Here is a 20,578-nt window from a genome sequence, read left to right as displayed (position 1 = left end):
GGAGGAACCGTGTTTGGTGTTTTTTCGATTTTTTTGTCCGAGCGCAGCGCACTGATCGAGTGGCAACGCTAGCAGATTATGTGCTTTTTAACAACTTTGTTTAATTCCGAGGCCTGCCCAAGGTGGATTAATATACGATTAGCAAATCAGGGGATATTTTCGATTTTTTGTCCGAGCAATATTCAATTCTAAGTATTTTTTTATTTTAAAATGGGTGTTAAATACAAAAAAAATGTAGTTTATGAAGTTTTTCATCAATAACTTCAAAACGAAGTTTGTCCAGGCTTTTAGATTCTGAGCGGAGCGAGTTTTTTTTTACATTCTTACAAAGTACCCTGAAATACACAGTTAAAAAAAAAAAATTTTAAAAATCAAAAAGTTGCTAATACACAATCGTTCCGATATTCTTATATTTTTAAGTGAACATAATGGGGGTGTGGGGGCATCATCCCCACGGGTTAATTTTCATGTAATGTCAGGGGGGCTACAGCCCCCCCAACATTTCAGCCCTAGTTGCCCCACTTGTACATATTATTCTTAACATTTTTAAAAATTTCAAAAATTGTAAATTGTTCTTTTTTTCCGTGTTCTTTATTTGTGTTGCTCTTTTTTTCCTTGGTCTTTTTTTCTGGGATTCCTTCCTTCAGTATAATGAAGTTTTATGCATATGGCATGTCTGTATCGCTTGCATTATTTATTTGTTTGGACTTGCATTTTAGATTCTGAGCGGAGCGAGGAAGCTATTGGTTTTACAATGGTGTTTATTTTTTATTTTAATTTTTTTTTTATATCCTGTATACAAAATTTATACCAGAAGGAGTGCTTTGATTTCAACATATAATACCTTATCTTTTATCAAATTGGATCAAGATGGTACTTTAGAGAGGTCATTTTTCAATTTTCTCAATAGTTATTAAATGCCACGGGAAAAACCACCGAAAAATTACAAAAATACGCTAAAAATGTGATTTTAATTTCTAACACTTTTTTATCACCATAGAAACGAATAAAATATTATAATATTATAATATTAATTCAACTTACATGATAAAATAAATAATAACAATATAAAATATAAAATATCCAGACTAAACCGTCTCCGCTCAGAATCGTTTTTCTTATACAATGATATTATATCATTGAATTCAAGTTTAATACAATCCATTATACAAAGACTCACTTGTAATCTACTATACAACAGAACCACATCAACTTACCTGCTTTTTCCATTTGAAATATATATTATTCATTAAACAAATAATTTATTGTTACATTTTTTTCTACCTTATCTCTATTCTATAATAAAAAGAATAAAATTTACCACTCCAATGGTTGAATTCAAAATGTAGGATATATAATTTTCAGAAATTAGCAATAACAATAACTATACAATATGTAATTTATTATATTATATTATTTGTATAGCCAAAAAATAGTAATATGTTTTTAAATTAAATTATAAAAAAATAATTTCTTCCGGAGGAAGGTCGGGCAGCTAGTTTAATTATAAGTACCTTACCTATAGTTGATGATAAAGGATATTTTTTTAATTGTAAAAAGTAGAGTAGTTAGTTAATCAAGGGTCTACTTATCTCTAGACTCTAGTATTCGTGGTTGTATTGTTTAATCTATTTTCTGTGATTGTAGGTACCAGCTGGGCACGTCCTGTCCTATATTGTAATAAAATAATTTCACAAATTGTAGCTTAATCTAATAGAGTTTACTGCTTACAACACTTACCATGTCAAACATTTAACCATAGATTATACATAATGGATAGGATATTCGACTCCAAACCGCATGCCAAAAGAGCACCGAGCTAAACATAATGGTAACTGTAAGTTATAACTTAGTTACCTAACGTTATTATGTACGATTAGTGATAGTACAATAAATAACACATAAATCCAAATTTGACACCTGTTGACTTGATTTGAATTTTGTACTTCTGTTTTGTAGTTTTGTCTTGTAAGCAATTGAAACAAATAAGTTCTTGGAACCGTGTATGTTCATTACATTTTAGCTCGGAAAGTTATATGAACAATGGGTCACGTAATATTTTGGTCAGAGATGCCATTCCATTTGCTACAAGAGAGTTGTTATTTAATTTTAAAATGTTTTAATCCATCATATATTAGTAATAAATTGTAATTTACATTATTTCAGTATACATTTCCACAACGATGAAAATTTGGATAAATCCATAGAAGGAACACCCCTTATGGAATGCAGGTACCTAATAATTATTAAATATTTTAAAAGCTCATATGAAATAAAAAATAAATTATTGTTAATTATATTAAAATATACAACACAAGCAGCCTTGAACACACCAGTGCTTACACCAATTGTAAATTCCAAAAGATAATGACAAATCAATTTCTAAAACATTCTAAGTTCCTTAAATTAGGCATGCATTATTTTTCAGAAATAGTTATTTGATTTTGTTAGTAATATCATGTCCTTACCTACTAAGTACTAGTAAGAGTTATTATATTAAAAAGGTAAATTAATTATTTATACGATTTTAGAGCTACAATACCCTACCATATTTTCATAGAAATATTCCATAGTATAAACCACTTCTATTCATGGCTGTTTTTAGTGTTTCGATATTATTATAATAACACTCAGGTTCTGTGTTTCCAAAATTCGAAATTGATTTTTTTCTGCAAAGTTTCTTTTTTTTTTTTTAAATCTGTTATTGATTCCAGGACTATGAACATCATTTTGCATTTTTCGGCACGTTTCATTCTTGTCAGTTTGAATTCTTTCTGGAGATTCTATTTCAGTCATTGAAAGAACCGTAGTAGTGGCGCTCAGTGGGACATTATTTCCGCTGCCATAAAGCAAAATATATTCTAAGTACCCAAATATGTGATCGAAAATACTAGTACAAAATGTATAAACTACTTCCATCATTATTCATTATTTGAACAATTCCAAATTATCTAAGTTTAAAATTATGATTTCCATCAAATTTTATTCTGTTAATCAGTTTTGCAATAGTTTTTAAATTCTTCATTAGTTGTTGAAAATACTGACGCATTTTGTTATGTCATAAATCATAACATTATTGTCGCATAGTAACAATTATTATAATATAATCCAGGCATCCAGCACAACGGTAGTAGCGCAAAGCTAATAAAAACAAATTAAAAAAGCGACTTGCCAATAACGTATATTAACAGGAGGCCAGGAGCCAAAGTTGTACTACTGAAAAACCGTGCAAATTTGTGCATAATGCCATCGGATCTAGAATTAGTAATTGCAAAGCTGGGCAAGTTAACCAATTTTTTTAACTAGTTATCCTAAAATAAAAAAAAAACTAAGCTAAATTAAAGTAAGTTTTATAAAGTTACTGAATTTGAGTAACCAAGTTAAGCTACAAATTGTCATGAAAATAATAACTAAGCTAAATTAAAAGTTAAGTTACTTTTATTTTTTTAAATACATTTAACTTACTCATTAACGTTTTTTTATCTCATCGGAGGAAAATAACTAGTTTTGGCATAAAGTAAAACAAATTAATAAGAAATGCACAGACTATATTATTTTATAAATACTTGTTATAGCTGTACCTTACATTTAAAATATAAATTACATAATATATATAAATGATTATGAGAAATACTTATTGAATTTTAATAACAATCTTTTTTCAAAATTATGATCTGCTGTAGACCCTCTTATTTCACTCAACAACTGGCCACCAGCACTAAACAAGCACTCTACTTATAAAGACATAAAGTTGACAACAATTAATTCTTATATATTATTTTCTTTATATCCCACTATAATATTAAAAGAATATAGAGTGTAGTTTGTAGAAAACACGGCATAAGTATCACCGTATCAGAAATTACCAATTAGGTCCGTTCTGGAAATTTTATTATTAGTTACCTATTAGTTATTACCTACCTGTCAATGTGCACAGTACACTATAAAAAAATCAAATATATAAGTTTGTGTTAGGCAGTCTAAATGCAGCAGAGAGAAACCTAGAAACATACATGGTTTATAATTATTATAATATTATATCGCGATGTCCGGATGTTATATAGCTTCAAAATATGAAGGATATTGAATATTATAGGTATAATTTATTGATGTGTCAATGGACGTCACACCTGCATGTGTTCCGTCCTACACAAGCGTACGACTTTGACGAAATGCATTTTTGCAGTCTGAGTAGAGCTTGCTCGATTTTGGTATGTATCATCTATGCATTTGACATAACAACGTGGTCAATTCCCAGTGGCAAGTAGATGAAATTAACCATGAAGTAACCGGAGGAGCAATAAAAATCGCCGCGCCGTCTTTCGTCCGATAACTCTTTGTGCACGTAGGTTTTTTTCGAACGATTGGATATTTTTGAGGTTATAATTTTACCCGCCAAAAATGTATTATCTTCGAATATGATAATAACTTACTATCGAAGTCTCCTCGAGGCTCGAATAATGTTAAATATTTCAGCTCGAGACTCGAGAGTTTGAGACGATACGGAATCCTCGAAATGTCAAACCCGACTCGCGGATAAAGTACACATATCTTTGACATGTGATGATTATATTATATTTTCTCGGGTTAATAGTCGTCGCTAGACGATTCGCGTTTGCGTAGATATAACATTTTCATTTTGTTTGACTTATTTCCGAGGTGAACGAAAACAATGGAAAACGACTCACCAAACTTGTTCGACAGCGAACCGATGTCGGTGAAGCTCAATTTTCCTGAAAACACCGCCGACAACGACGACATCTTGACCGAGATTTTAGAAGAAATACGTGAAGAAGACCGCCGACCACCAGTCGTAGAAAACGCCACCGAGGCGACTGACAGTATCGTCGACGAACCACTTGTTGACACGGTCGAGTATCACACCGACAATTCGGATGACGAAGACGGCCGTACAGCTGAAGAACCACTTGTTGACACTGTCGAGTATCACACCGACGATTCGGATGACGAAGACGGCCCACCGGCAGACGCTGACCCCGACCAGTCGACAGGGTCGCGGAAAGAGGATTCCCCGGGCGCCAAGACGAAAGATGTCCACAAGGGATTGCCGCCCGGCCGCGTGAAGTTGATCATGAAAATGGACCCTGACGTCAATATCGTGGCGGGCGAAGCAGTGTTCCTGGTCACAAAGGCGACGGTAAGCGATTGAATTAAATATGCTGGAAACTTATTATTTCACGTTGCACGTCTGTTCTGCAGGAGCAATTTGTAGCGATTTTGGCGCAACACTGTCACAAAGCGATGGTGGCCACCAACAAAAAAACTTTGCAAAAGAAACACATAGACGCCGTGATCGAAGACAATGTGCCGTTTGAATTCTTAGAGGGCACATTAGATTGGTAAAATCGTTTTGATTATGCTCACATTTTTTTTTACCCTTTATATATTTTGTGATATAATAATGTACATAAATTTAATATGTCAATATACCAATACTGATTTGTTTAGAATAATAAAATGTCTCTAGCACCGACCAAACATGCACAGTGAAATGAGCATTTTTTATTTGTAAGACAAATTAAGTTGGCATACTACAGATTTTGTAAGTAAATCTGGAAATATTTTTGAAATGATTCAGTCTTCGACGATTTTTTTAGACACAATATTTATTTTATATTAGTACAACAAAATAATAAATAAATAAAAACACAACACTGCACATAGGTAAACAGAAATAATTTTGTTTTAATCACAATTTTAAGCCATAACAATATGCGACAATAAAAATAAATATAGGTACATAATCAATTATATCCAAATTAAAATAAATATATTTTATAATACAAGCATAATACACGGAAATGAGATTTGAGATTAGAAAACAAAAAATACTTGAGCCAATTATATTTAAGGAAGACACAAAAAATGATGAGTTCTGTTGACAATTATTGTATAAAACAAAAAATGTAAATACCAATAACATTGAGGACGCATTTATCAGGGCACTATGACATTAAATTTTGCAATTTTGCATGACATATTTTATATTTACATTATTTAATTACAACTTTATATTTTATTCAGAAATATCAAGTATTCTAACTTAACATTATATATCTATCTTGAGAGTAAAATGAAAAGCATATTTTTTTTTATGCAATTATAATTATTATAAGATGTTTAATTAACAGATATAAGATAGTAAATTTCCAATAAAAAAAACTTTTATAACTCTGACCTCTATAATTAACCAACAGTTTTTACAATTTATATAATTTTGTATTCAAAATGGTCTTTAAATATATTACACATTTATTTCTTTAGTTGTAGTAGTTGTGCAGTATTAAAACTTAAATTTAAATTTAGTTTTGTGGTGAATTACTAATGCTTAATTGGAATCTAACAGTCTATAATAACAAACATATTATTATCACATTTATAAAAAGCAAATAATTAATCATAAGGCTTCACATCAATAATTCAAAACTTTTTTTTTAAAAAAAAAACCTACCACTAAAATAATCAATATATTTATCAAGTTTTAAGTCTTATAAATTATTAAATTATAAAAATTTAATTATTTTTCAATAATTCAACTTAATATATCATACTTAAATCATATGACTTATATGGTAGATATATTAATTGAATTCTATAATAATAATAATCTTGATATCAAACAAGTTTGTTACAGCCATAATTTATTACTGTGATAAGCGCAAATTTAATTTTGTATCCTTTGCAATACATACCTAGTGATTATTACTAATAAATAAAGAAACATTTATATATAAACCTATCCTAGCGTATACTACAACAATTCATTGTGGAATCTTACATAGTTAGCTAAATGTATGTATAACATGTATATAATATAATTTAAGACTTAAGGACAGTTTTATCAAGTTAAGTTCATAATTTTAATTGTTTGTGAAACCTTATAATTTTTTTCAATCAAAATGGTTTAAATGTAAAATTAATACAAAATATCTAATTTATTAATGTCAAAATTAACCACAGCCGTTATTTTCTTTTAATACTTTAAAAGAACAAAAAGTATTTTAGAATTTGGCACACAAATAATTTGAATAATGATTTACACTCTCATTGGATAATGATTGTTACTAATTTCTAATAATTTTCATAATATATTAAATATTTAGTAATAATATGTCTAACATTTATCAAAATTATTTTTAATTTTAGTTGTCAATAGTATTCCAAGTTTTAAAATACTTTTTATTGCTTCAGTAATTATAACAATTCGTAATACCATCACTTTGATCAACAAAGACCAATGGAATACAAACTGTACTGTTAAAATATTTATAATAATACATTCATCAATATCGACAATATGTTTTTAAAAATAAAATTGAATACAATATTTGTAAATTATTGCTATAAGTTGAAAGGTAATAATAGTATGGTATAATAATCGTATATTATTTAAATTTAAATTAGGTAATAGTATATTTTATGTTATTGTGGAGATTGATTATATTAGGTAATTGTATAATCATAATAATAAAAAAAAATTAAATATTCTGTATTTAATTAACTTTGAAACATTAAAAGTTGTAGTGATAATGTGCACTTAAATATTAGTCTTTGGTAAAGGTGCCAACACTCGAAGTTCTGATTTATTATTTGTCACCAAATGAACACTACCATGGTTTATTCATTCATATGAATTAAAAAATTATGAGTTATTCGCTGTGATTCACTTTAACATAAAATAATAAGTATGGAGTTAGTGCTGAGTTCTTGGATGATTTGGATTCTAAAATTTGTGTTAATTGTGCAACCGACATTGTTCTCACTGTTTCATCATCACACTCTAACCACACACTGTCTCCACCTTCTGAATTATCTAATATTCTTACTCCACAACATTCTAGACTACGGCACCACCGTCCTATCGAAGAAACTTTTCCTGAATCAATTGAATCACTTGACTGACTATTAGGAGCACCAGATGATGACGTTTTTGAAGATATTTTTAGAAATCGGAAAAGACCATTTGATATTGATGACTTTTTATAATTTGCTGGCAAAGTACCATTGGGTGTGACGGAAAGGCTTCCAGTCTTGCGTCGATCACGAGGACAATTGATATACTCGTCAAGGTTGTCCTGAGCCTTAACATATGCGACATAATGCCCAGACGCAATTGTAGCACCCAAATGCATTATTATAGCATACAGCTGGTAACTATGCGCTCGAGTTTTTTGTTGTGAATTGAGAGATAAACACTCTTCACAAAAACACTCCAATGTTAAAGGTGTTGGCATGTGTTCATTTACTTTTGACACAACAGCTCTAAAAATTAATCAATTTATTAATATTTGTAAATAGGTACACGATTAATGTTTGAGTTAATGTGAATTTATACCTATAGTTGGTGCAAAATCGTTTTAAATGTAATGTCAGCAGTCGAGGTAAACTTTCATATCCAACACTTCGTTTAGCTTCATTATATCGACAACACTGTTCGCACCAATATTTGTCAGTGTCTTGTAAATATTCTTCAGTTACTATTGCAGAATGGTACAATTTGTTTACGCTGTCATAATCTAGAATAAATATACATAATATGCTAAAAATGAATGAAAATAATTAAATAAATATGGAAATAAATAACAAACCATAGGGGTTGAATTCATTTTCAGGTGATATGTCTCCATTAGTTAAACCATTTATAGGAACACAGATGTCACAAAAACTCTCTTTCCGTTCTGTAACAAATTCACATTCTAAACAAGTGGTGCGAAGTAGGGATACACCTTGAAAATCATCAAACATTGATGTACTGCTACTACTGCTGCCATTAGGAATGCTTTCATTTTCATCAGATTGGACTGCATTTGTAGTTCCATTTACTACATACATTTGTTTGTCATCTAAAAAAAAATTTAGCAGTAAATTCTTTAAAACTTTTTGTAATGATTCATGAATAACAAATTGTGTACCAGCAAAATTGTCGTTTTCAGGTAAAACCACTTTATCACTAGCAATATTAACACTGGGCGGGAGAATTCCATTAACTGGTCGTGTTTTACTACTGGATGCAATTTTTAAAGACTTCCGCACTTGTCCAGAAAATTTTTTCAATTTATTAGGCGCAACTGGTTGAATGACTGGAGCAGGTGCTACAAAACAATTCACTTGGGCAGAATGCTGCATGACTAATTTACATCCCTCTCTGATATTATCTAACAAGCAGACGAGTAGTTCATGGGCGTCATGTTGTTGGTTTCCCTCAAAAATTGGATTGACGTCTCTATTTACATAACATTAAAATAGAATTAAAAATTAGATTTATAAAAACATTTGTAATATATCATATACCTTAAGGATTGCAAAAATACTTCAGGTTGATATGGATCTGAACTGTCTTTGAGCTCACAATTATGTAATGCTTCGAATACTTGATGAAGACGTTCAGTAACTTGTATGATTTTTAGATCATTCATACTAACATTTAATGATGATTGAAAGTTCCACATTTTGCTGCTAACTGAGCTTGTACTTCTACCCAGAGACGAACATTTTCCCTATGAAAAAAATAAAAATTGCATGAGAAAATATAATAAAAATATTTGCTTAGGTATAGTACTTTGAGTCCGTTTGTTGACCGCCCCGTGATCTCTTGTAACTCGGTAATAAGGTGATGAAGATTGTGCAAAAATGAAGGTGCAAATCTCAATGTGTACAAGACACTATTCAGAAAACAGGTGTTACCAAGATTGCATAAAGTTGCCACACCAGGGGACCCATTGCTTTCGTTGTCACAAGAACAGTTTATTTGCTGCTGCTGCTGCTGTTGCTGCTGCAGTTGTTGCTGTTGCTTGATATGCCGGATAACTTTAAAGAAAATTAAAATGTTATAAATTGTCTGTATTAGATCATTTCATAACACACATAAGTATGATGTTATTAATGTAAACAAACTAATTAATTACTCAACACAAACAACAAATTGTTATTATTTAAAATCCTTATAAAGGTAAAGTATTTTTATTTTTAATATTTTAAATTAAACCCCAGATTAAAAAATACAAATTTAACCAAATTAAAATTAATGAATAACTTACATAGAAAATATCAGCTAAAAATACTATAATAATTTAGATACCACTAAAAACAGTATAAATTATAAATTATATATTATAAATTGAATAAGTTATACTCATAAAAGGTTTATAAGAATTGTTTTAAATTAAAGATTTAAAACATATCACCTGATTTAAGTTAATTGTCATGTCGTCCATCCTTCCCTCTAATAACAAATTATATATTTTATGTATATATTATATATTGGAGATGATTCAATTCCAATAAATATTAAAGTAATGATTATTACATGTCTTATAGAATTATAACTAATACACACAAAATGAATAAATTGAAATATAAGTAAAAAAAACTTTATGTGTTCATGAATTTTAATATACTGAGTGTCCACAGAAACAGAGTACAGTGTATAATTTAATTATCCATATTACTCAGTATACTATACATATTTTTGAATTCTATTTTCGGGACATAACTAGATTATTGGATCATCAATCTACCGCAGATAGAATTTTAAATTATGAATAGTGTACTGTGTAATGTAGGTAACAGTTAAGGAGTGTACCTTGTTTTTGCGGACACATATGAAAACCTAATTATTTATTTTATTAATTTAAAAAATACCTTTTTACTTTTTAAGTGCCAAAATAGTTATGTATTGATACTAAAATAATGACTTTTCATAATATGAATAATATCATCATTATACTTGAATATGTATTCAAGTATAATACCAAGTATACTAAACCCAAGAACTAACTTACTACATTACAATATATTATATTAACTACTATTTGTATTCAGCCACATTACATAAAATGTACGGACAATATAAATTACCTATATAGACAAATTTAAGTTAATTATAAGGTTGATGTACTGTATATAAGTAGATATTAAACATTTTTTTATTATTTATATGTATAGGATTTTTCTATTAAATATTTTTCTTAACAGAATGTGTATAAAGATAAAAAAAAAATACTAAATGGGGTTAACAATATATTTATTTATTCATTTAAAATTAAAATATTTACTAGCCAATCTATAAAATTATAAGATAAATATTGTTCATAGATAGATAACACGATTATAAATTATTAATAATAATAAATAAATTTGGAATGTAAATAATAAAGTGCGTTAAATTAGATTATAATAATAAAGTTTATAAGGAGTGCTTAAAATCTATATGCAATCGTTTTACAACTATATAGCTTATTATCACTAAAATGAAAGAACGCTGAAAATAATAAATTAAGATAAAAAAATGTATAATAACTATTGATCCTTTTTTTCAGTGTTAACCTCTTTTTCTTCTTCATTATCATCAATATTATCATCAACTGTATCGACAGGTTCATTAAAAGCTTGTTTTACATAACTATAAATTATTAATTGTACAATAATAACAGCAAAAATAACAGATATAGCTATAACTCTATATCCTTGGATATTTAAAACTTGCCCAAGAAAATATTTCATAGAAAAAAATCCAATAAAAGGAACAGTAAACATTAGAAAACTGTAACCTAATAAATACCACATAACATGGCTTTCGAAGTCTTGTTCCATATTGAAAAATTATAGATTCACTAATGAAAAGTATAATAACACAGACTTAATGAACAGCAATTATTAACAACTAAGATAAATTATTTGATCGTTAACAATTTTGATATGGAAAATAGCAATATATTGCAATTTAAAACTTTTTAATTAACAGAACTTGATTGCAAAAATTGTAAACTTCAGTTACCAGGCTGGTCAAGAGGTGATGCCATCGGGTTAAGTTGGGAGAGTGCATAGGATTTAGATTGTAGTTGCCTGGATGCTGATAAACACAACTTCTTGCGTGGCGGCTGTTCAGCTGTCTCTGCTGACGATAAAACTGTCATTTTTCTTAACCCTAAAATAAATAATAATTACAATATATTAGCCAATAATGGTTGTACGGCTCTAAATAAACATTAGTCTATTAAGTTTAATTAATGGACCCTAACCTCAGATTTTACCAAACAACAAAACTTCTCAACAGGTAGGTATCTATTAACTAAACATAAGCAATGATTTAAAAACAAGTTGCAATTTCTTCTCAAGTAAGATCCATAAGGCTATTGCCTTATTAATGTCCAGGTACAGTTAATTGTATGATATTAATATTATTATGATCCAATATCATAAATGCATACAGTGAGTATAGGAAGCGTAATCAGCTTGTGGAAATCAAACACGGTGTCAACCGCAGGCACAGTCGATTAGAAGGAAAACTGCCAATGGCCAAGCAGCGACACTGAATTCGGTCGACGAGACAGACAGTCGGAGTTTAGTCTTTTCATACAAACTCGTTAAGTGGTAGCCAGAAGGGCGGGTAGAGTGATAGTATTTTAACGAACACCGATGGAGAGGAATACACAATTACAACGACAGCGACAATATCGTCGTGGTCGGTTACACTCACCAATCGGACATAGGAGATTTCATGGAAATGACGTGTGTGCATAGAAAGGGTGTTCACGGCGATCGTTTTCGAATGTCACCGAACCAAAATCGTGGGCGCGCGTTTAGTGTTCAGGCGCGTTTGGCGGACGGAGATCGGCACTTGCGTTCTTTTTCCCAGCAATCGTTTTTCTATCGAGTATCGGCTCAACTGTGTACCAACGACATTGGACGAGGGTACGAGGGACGAATATATGAATAAATGAATTATAATGATTATCACGGGCGAACCGACGACATGGGCTGGTCCACCATTTTGTCGTGTTAACACAACTTTGTACTTACACAACATCGACAATTGCGGTGCGTGCGGGCGCTCGGCCGGCGGCGATACCACCTCTGGAGGAAAAACCTTCCGGACATATATTTTCCCGAAGACGGTTGTCCGCCCGCCGGATTTCCACGATTCCTCGGACCGCGGACTGAATATTTTACAAGGTTACTAAATTTCACGACCGGTGGAGTAGGTCAAGATCTATAAAGATATGGTATAGATCATCTCTGAATTTGGTAGTCGGGTGGAAGCTTTTAAACGGCAGCTTTTAAATTTTCTCGAATATTATCCGAGCCCATAATATTTTAAACGTCACCGTCGGTCGGACGGCGCTTATCACTTTGTGAGTGGTGTTCATTCTTCCATGATGCCATGCGCTCATACGGTCTTTCGCCCCCACCACCAGCCGAGACACGAGTCGTTTTCAGGTTATAGTGCGTTTGTTTACCGTGAGATAATTCCTCTTTCTAGTTACTGCTGTTCGCCGTTTTCGTAGAGCGAATTTGTTTTTCATCAACGTCTCAACGCACTTCAAAGGTATGTTTTTCGTTTCGAAATCGCATTTGGTTTTCAAATAACCGCCCTGTATCCCCGGTTGTGGCTGTTGTTATGAGATTAATTGCGAAACACTCGCCAAATCGGAGGATCGAATCGGATGAAATTTCTAAACCGCGTAATGTTTCGTTTGTTATAGATGCCGGAGGCGTCCGCTAAAAAAGCCAGTAAATCGGCCTCAAAGGTCAAAACTGAAAAAGTCGTCGAATCTGCCGACAAGGTGAAGAAGGTAGTCAAACAGAAAAGGCGCCAGAAGAGGCCCTACGGACGTTTGTACTCTCGAGCAGTGTTCACAGGTTTCCGTCGAGGACTCCGCAATCAACACGAAAACACCGCTCTACTCAAAGTTGACGGATGTGATTCTAAGGCTGACTCTTGGTTTTACGTTGGAAAACGTGTCGCCTATGTCTACAGGGTATGTATTACTCGATTTTAATGTGAACGTAATATTTGAAGTCTTCGTAATAATATTATTATATCATAACAAGTCGTGGTAAATTAATGTATTGGTTAGCAAGAGTGACTTCAAAAGAAAAATCATTACTGTTTTTCTTAATTCCGTGTACTAAAATTTTTGTCGTATTTTGTAAATAATTATATCTAATGATTTGAATTAACTTAAGATCATTGACAACCTTATTAACTCAAATTACAGTAGTTAAATGTTAAATTAAGATAGTTTTTTAGAGGAGGTTGGAATAATTTCTGATTTTGTCTGTTGTTTAATAAGTTTTTTTAATGAAGATACTTCAAACTACAAATTAAAAACTACTTGTTTTAAATAATTAAAATTTTATTGGATTTGTGTTTGTAGGCTAAGCGATTAGTGTCAGTTCCTGGACGCCCAAAGAAGAAGTCTAAGGTCCGTGCTATCTGGGGTAAAGTAACCCGTCCCCACGGTGCTACTGGATCTGTACGAGCCAAGTTTAAGACCAACCTTCCCGCTAAAGCGATGGGACACCGAGTCAGGATTGTAAGCATTTCTTTTTATCCGCTAATCATACTTCAAATTTTTACCCTTCAAATATTCTAATTAAATACAAAAATGCTATATAAGCTCTGTATTTTAATGTAAATCAAACTTTTTGACCAATCCTTCATTTACTGAATTCCATATTCTAACAATTATTTATTTGATTTTGTTTCAGATGATGTATCCTTCCCGCATATAAGCTATTGTAATACAATTGACAATTTTCAGTTTAAAAAAAAAAATAAAAAAAATGAAAAAAATCGTATAATTCTGTATTTTGTTTATTTCTCTGTTGGTTAATTATTTTAAACAACATAAAGTATCTGTTACATTTAAGGTATCATTGTGTAAATTGGACAATTTTTCCAACTGATAATTTTACTTGCCATTGGATTATAACCATGTTTGACCAAAATGGCTGATAATCTTAAGGTTTCTGGTGCAGAAATTCCATTTTGACGTGTTACAACTACAGTCCACATGTGTAATGAGGCTGATCCTCTTTTACCACAAAACGCCAATATTAAATGTGTATCAGGGTCTGCATCAATTATAGTTGCTGTTATGTCTCCTGTAAAAAATCAGACGTTATGATATGGAGACACTTTAAATAATAACATAGGTAATATTTAATTTGGAGCACCTCCTAGTGGACTTTGAATTGTCCAAATTCCTGCTTCGTTTTCTATTGTTGGCAGTTCAATTACAGCACTGTGGTCATCAATGAACATTGGGTTATCTATATTCCATACTTGTCTCAATGTGGTTTTATTATATCGCAAAAGTTCTCCATGAATGCAAACACCATCTTCGACAAACTCTTCATGTTCTGCTTCTATTACCATAATAGCCAAAAACCATTTTCCCAATAACTGCAACAAATTATTTCACAATTACATTTCTTAATTTTAGATTTCCATATTCAAATTGTTGTTACTACCTGATCGATGTTGACTTTATTGAAGGGTTTGATTTTTGGACATGGTTTTAGTTCTTGTTCATCTTTAATAGGTCCACCGTATGCTGTACATGCATAGATAATCAACTGTAATATCAACAAATGTAGAGACTCCATTTTGACTTGAGAGCATAGAAACGAATGCTTAAACCGCAATACAGTATCTGGTGAGTTAGCCATTCATTGTGTAGGTGGTTTGAACTTAACAAGATTAAATGTAGCCTTTAAGTAGGTTAAATTATATCATTTTATGTTTAAAGAATTATCAAAAATTTGCACTTCCTGTCATACACATGTACTGACTGATAATGCATAACGACAAAAACCACTATTATTATTTATTTTGATATTAACTTTAAATGTATTTATGGTTTTGGTTCAATTTAAAACATTTGTAGATACTTATTGTGAGTATATTGAGTATATTTATTGAGATGTTAGTTCCTCAGAAAGACCCCCCCCCCTTCTGGCAACAAAGCTATTGGGAATTACCATTGATTAAATATACTTAATAAATGGTATTACCAACTATTTTACCAAGGTTAGCAGTTAAAAATTCAATAATATTGAGTAATGAGTTATAATAGTAAAATATAATCGTACATATAAAGCTGAGCTCATATTGAAGGTCAAAATGAATATATATATGTATATATTTTATCTACCCTAATAGTTATTACCAGGAATTTGGACTCAAATTAACCAGAACCCACATCACCCTTGAAAATCTGGACATCCAAAATTAAAATGATTTTTTCTTAAGATACCCTTAAAATTGTTTATTATAAATATTTCATAAATATAATATGCACTAATTGTCTAAATCATGTCATATCATGCAATATGCCAATATATGACTAATAATATTGTTCTATGCTAATAACTACCTTTTTTATGTGTTTTTGTGGTTTATTCGATTTTGTAGTTGCTTATTTACGGTACTATTGTAAATTATTTAAGTAATGATATTTCCTATTTAAAATTTAAATACTCTTATTGTACAGAATAGATTAACATATTTTGTGGTGGTTTATTTAATTTCTGATTTTCATGCAAATTATCTGCTCTGGTTATTTTTTAGTTTATAATAAAATGTGAAAAAGATAATTCAATAATATTATTTCAGAGGCATAATTATAAATTTGGTTTGAGGGGTATACACATTTTTACTAGGTAATAATCATTAAGGGCCGTTCTTACAATGTCCGGTTAAAGTTAACCGACACTTAACCGTACATTGTAAGAACGGCCCTAAGGCTCATTATCACCTCAAAAAATCAACTCTATCTCTAGAAAACTAAATTCTCTATACTGTTGTTGATTAATTACTGTATATAGGATACAGTTTAACTTATTAGTTGATTGCTACAAGAACAGTTTTTTTTTTGTGGTTTTTTTAAAATATTTTAAATACTTATAAAAAGTATTACTCTAATTATTCTTTGTTATTAGTTGATAGTATCCTATGTGTATTTTAAATGCTTCTTTTAAGTAATCTTTGCAACACTGATTTATGGGTACATATAGAATTTTTGAAAATTTTTGTGGAATGAACTCTGATCCTAAATGAATAGTTTATAAGTAATTGTAATTATAATTTATGATTATAAATGTATCATAATGATATTTTAACAAGTAAATTTCTAATAAGTATGTACTTCATCAATTAAATGGTACGTGTATTAAAGAAATTTAGTTTTCAAGTAAGTTTGTCTGGATCACGTATACAGTTACACCCGAATAATAAAATGTATGAACTCCCAAATATTAATTGAGTTTTATATTCCTGTCTTTGAACACCTAACCTAACCATCTGACACCCAAAACCTGAGTAAATAATTTTAGTTCCAAGTCCTGATCTGGCTGATCTTACCAGAAATATCAGCAAGGATATATAGGATGTCTGTTTTTAATACTCATCAGTCATCAATATGAATACAATAAATGTCATAAGTCTACAGAAAGCTTAAATGTATAGAAATTTTTATCTAAAATAAAACAGCCCAGTCATTCCATAACTACAAAATTTGTATGTAAAAAAATTTCTTAAACTATTGTTAAAACAATAGTCTACTAAATCCTAAACATGTCGAAATTGAATACTATAGTATCTACTTTTAACATGGATATAATATTATAATACACTATCTAATTTTATGGACAAAAATTATATTTAAACAAATAAATTAGTGTTATTGAACAGTAACAGTTCAATAAATTACTTACACCATTTGGCAGGGTGGATCCAGAGACTTGGTTGGGGGGGCTTAATAGTTATAATTTTCACAAAACTTATAATATCAAATACAAAACAACAATTTTTAGAACACAATTTCAAGTCTTCTATTTAGAAATACGGGTTTTGGGCCTTGGGGGGCGGCCCCTAGCCCCCCCCCTGGAACCTCACCTACCATTTGGTGATCTGCCTAAGAAAATATAATTATAATGAACTACTTTGTTGGAGATACATTTAATTTTCAGTGTAGTGTTATTTATATACCACTTAAATGAACCATAACATTAGGTATTTTAATAATAATCTTTGAGAGTATAACCTATTGATAATACATATTAATCAATGGTATAAGTAACACAGAATTAATAAGTAAATATTATGCTTTAACATTAATTTGCTATACCTTCTTTCAACAAAATTATTTTAATAAAAATGTTGATGACAAGTAATACTTTTCTGGTGCCTGCCACCTGGATGAAAAGTAATGCCATTAATCAATGCTAATGCACAAACAGCAAAAATATACATCATATTAGTACTTTATACAAAATAAATGCATCAGCATTTTATCACAGACTTTTTTATTGTTAATAAAATAACAAAGGATTTTAAGGAAAAATGAATTTTACTGTCTAGATAATTTGGTATTTACAATTTTTGATTTCCTGTAATTTTCCACACCTTAATTTTTTTTTTAATAAAATAAAAATTTTATTTTTTGATTTCATTGTAGGAATACGAATATTATTATTGAGTATATATTTAGAATAATGCTTAATAATATTATGTAAGGCGAAGTGCCTACTCTAATAATAACCATTGTTTTGTCTTAATAAACAATATTATATTTTTAATAAACACTTTTCTCGATATATATGAATATATAATAAATAATTAGAATGGAATGTTGAAATAAAAGTGACCAAACTAACAATAAAAAACAAATGATAAAATAATTTGGTGAATGGATTTCTTATACATCCTCTGGATTGAACATTCCCTAAAACCAAACAATTCAATAATTAGACATTCAATTGAAAATGGGAAAATTTCAAAAATATCAGACATAGTACTCACCTTGGCACGACGCAAAATTGAATCTTTACTAGCATCATACGGGTGGTCCTTTGAAGGAATTTCGAGGACTGCTGGGATTGGTTGTGTATGTCCTTCAATCACATGACGAATCATTTCAGCAACCTGTTGATGGTTTAAGCAAAATATTTATCATATCAGATGTAAAGACATCACTACCGCATGAACCTGTAAACTTAGTATGTAGGTCTATGAACACTATTAATGCTTACGTTTTGGTTGATGAGTATTATGTCGATATCATCTCGTTTGACAAACCCTTTAAAACATTCTTCAATATCAATTATTGCTGTATCTAAATAATGACAAAAATACAATTAAACCAGTTTCATTGCGTTTCAATACAAATATTACTTTTGTCAACAACCATGAAATTCGAGTGTCTGTGTTTGTTAATTTCACCGACACCGCCCAACAAGAATCCGACACACGTGTCCTAAAACGAAAACAAACAAACGTAAATGCATGTGCTCCAGACATTTTTTTATTGTCCAAAATCGAAAAGATATACATAATTAGACACCGAAAAGGGCGGGTCTCCCGTACATTTATCGTTTATAATTACACAGCAACTACTTTCGTAGCAAACTTACTTCGTCTCCGATCACGGCCAAAAGTTTACCCTTAACTGCTGAGTGCATTGCCATTTTTAATTAAACGGTTATTTATTTCGGTACAACAATATTGTAAACTTGTAAACAGAAGATTTTTTTCAATTATTAGAGTAACTTCACAGTTCATACAGTTCACACTCGAGAGTGAAAAAGAGAACGCCCTTATCATCTATTCATTTTTGACTGATAATAATAAAGCAGACAAACATATGGTTTCATCTTGACTAATATTGATAACAACCTGAGCCCCCCAATGCCAAAACTATATAAATAAAAATTAAGCATGATTTGAATATTATTTTCTTACATTTTCTTTGTCTATAATAGTGTTTATTTTTTATTTAACCACTGCCCACCGCGACCCCGAACTTCACGGATTAATAAAACTAAAACCGGTACTTACGTTATTAGTAAGGCCCGAATTTTTATGCAAAAATTATTGTTTAATATGCACATATTTACAAGGCTGGGCATTAAATACTAAATGTATGAAATATTAATAGACTTATATTGTAGTATGTTTTAACTTAAGTTTTTAAATTTCATTTCACTTTTAAGTTTGTTTTGACTGAGATAACTATTTATTCGCTATCAATAATTTTAAAAATCAAAACTGTCGATGAATATATAAGTATTAATTTAATCTTAAAATATACTAAATTTATATATTGACGTTCGTATATTTTATAGACACTTTTAATTAACAAGTAAATTATTTTGTACTTTTATAAAGTGTAAAGTATTTTTCTGGATTTTTTTACTGTGATTTTGAAACTTAAAATACATAATTCTATAAACAAAATAAATTTAACTGAAAATGGTATTTTATGTTCTTGAGTACCACTTATAATTATTTCAAATACTTAATTAAAATATGTTGAAAATCAAAAATTAGTTATTTTTATGAAGTGTATATTATTTTATTGTTTACTAAAATAAACTAAATTCTTATAATTTTAACTAATATTGCCATCATCAAAAAAAATGTATTTCAATGAAAAAAAAAATTGAGGAAATTGCTCAACTGGATAATATTGATTGAGTGTACGTTATTATTGAATTGTCGGAATAAAATACAACTTTTTTGTAGACGACGAGTGTAATTTCCGTCTACCGTATAATTGCCTGTATTGCTATACTAAAGACGTAATATTAAACGCAAATATTAAAAAGGTGGGTAAGTGGATGTCGCTCTGCTGTACGCAGTAGGTTACAAGTCGATCACTGTATAATGGATGGTATTAAATTTGAATTCAATGATATCATTGTATAAGAAAAACGATTCTGAGCGGAGACGGTATATCAGTCTAGGTATAAGACATAATATTATAATATA

General features: G+C 30.1%; 5 protein-coding genes across 5 annotated transcripts; 2 read left to right on the top strand and 3 right to left on the bottom strand.

The window, feature by feature from the left end:
* The first annotated feature begins 4,434 nt into the window (after positions 1-4,434).
* Positions 4,435-5,508, top strand: LOC100166046 (uncharacterized). Its single transcript, NM_001326653.1, is given in 2 exon segments — positions 4,435-5,158; positions 5,221-5,508. Coding segments are annotated over 2 exon segments (630 nt in total). The 5' UTR covers positions 4,435-4,672; the 3' UTR covers positions 5,365-5,508.
* A 1,972-nt stretch (positions 5,509-7,480) lies between these two features.
* LOC100162534 (ubiquitin carboxyl-terminal hydrolase 1) lies at positions 7,481-12,830 on the bottom strand. The gene is made up of 8 exons (XM_008180038.3): positions 12,500-12,830; positions 11,798-11,947; positions 9,581-9,828; positions 9,313-9,518; positions 8,934-9,244; positions 8,610-8,864; positions 8,357-8,537; positions 7,481-8,283 (listed from the first exon to the last, which is right to left on the bottom strand). The coding sequence occupies exons 2-8, from the start codon at positions 11,934-11,936 to the stop codon at positions 7,671-7,673; spliced, it is 1,953 nt and encodes a 650-aa protein (XP_008178260.1). The 5' UTR covers positions 11,937-11,947; positions 12,500-12,830; the 3' UTR covers positions 7,481-7,670.
* Positions 12,831-13,253: 423 nt separating this feature from the next.
* LOC100168081 (ribosomal protein L35Ae-like) lies at positions 13,254-14,607 on the top strand. Its single transcript, NM_001162305.1, is given in 4 exon segments — positions 13,254-13,348; positions 13,506-13,781; positions 14,181-14,339; positions 14,515-14,607. Coding segments are annotated over 3 exon segments (459 nt in total). The 5' UTR covers positions 13,254-13,348; the 3' UTR covers positions 14,539-14,607.
* On the bottom strand, positions 14,603-15,686 carry LOC100568977. Its single transcript, XM_003241246.4, has 3 exons — positions 15,280-15,686; positions 14,983-15,211; positions 14,603-14,910 (listed from the first exon to the last, which is right to left on the bottom strand). Exons 1-3 carry the CDS (start codon positions 15,475-15,477, stop codon positions 14,672-14,674), a joined length of 666 nt encoding a protein of 221 aa, XP_003241294.1. The 5' UTR covers positions 15,478-15,686; the 3' UTR covers positions 14,603-14,671.
* A 2,453-nt stretch (positions 15,687-18,139) lies between these two features.
* On the bottom strand, positions 18,140-19,403 carry Vha14 (vacuolar H[+] ATPase 14kD subunit). The gene is made up of 5 exons (NM_001126218.2): positions 19,222-19,403; positions 18,983-19,064; positions 18,841-18,923; positions 18,611-18,733; positions 18,140-18,533 (listed from the first exon to the last, which is right to left on the bottom strand). Exons 1-5 carry the CDS (start codon positions 19,273-19,275, stop codon positions 18,507-18,509), a joined length of 369 nt encoding a protein of 122 aa, NP_001119690.1. The 5' UTR covers positions 19,276-19,403; the 3' UTR covers positions 18,140-18,506.
* Positions 19,404-20,578: the final 1,175 nt, after the last annotated feature.

Source organism: Acyrthosiphon pisum, chromosome A1 (genome assembly GCF_005508785.2).
Source record: "Acyrthosiphon pisum isolate AL4f chromosome A1, pea_aphid_22Mar2018_4r6ur, whole genome shotgun sequence".
NCBI classification, from domain to species: Eukaryota; Metazoa; Arthropoda; class Insecta; order Hemiptera; family Aphididae; genus Acyrthosiphon; species Acyrthosiphon pisum.
The sequence above is the reverse complement of the archived record's forward strand: the minus strand, read 5'-3'. Positions and strand labels throughout refer to the sequence as shown.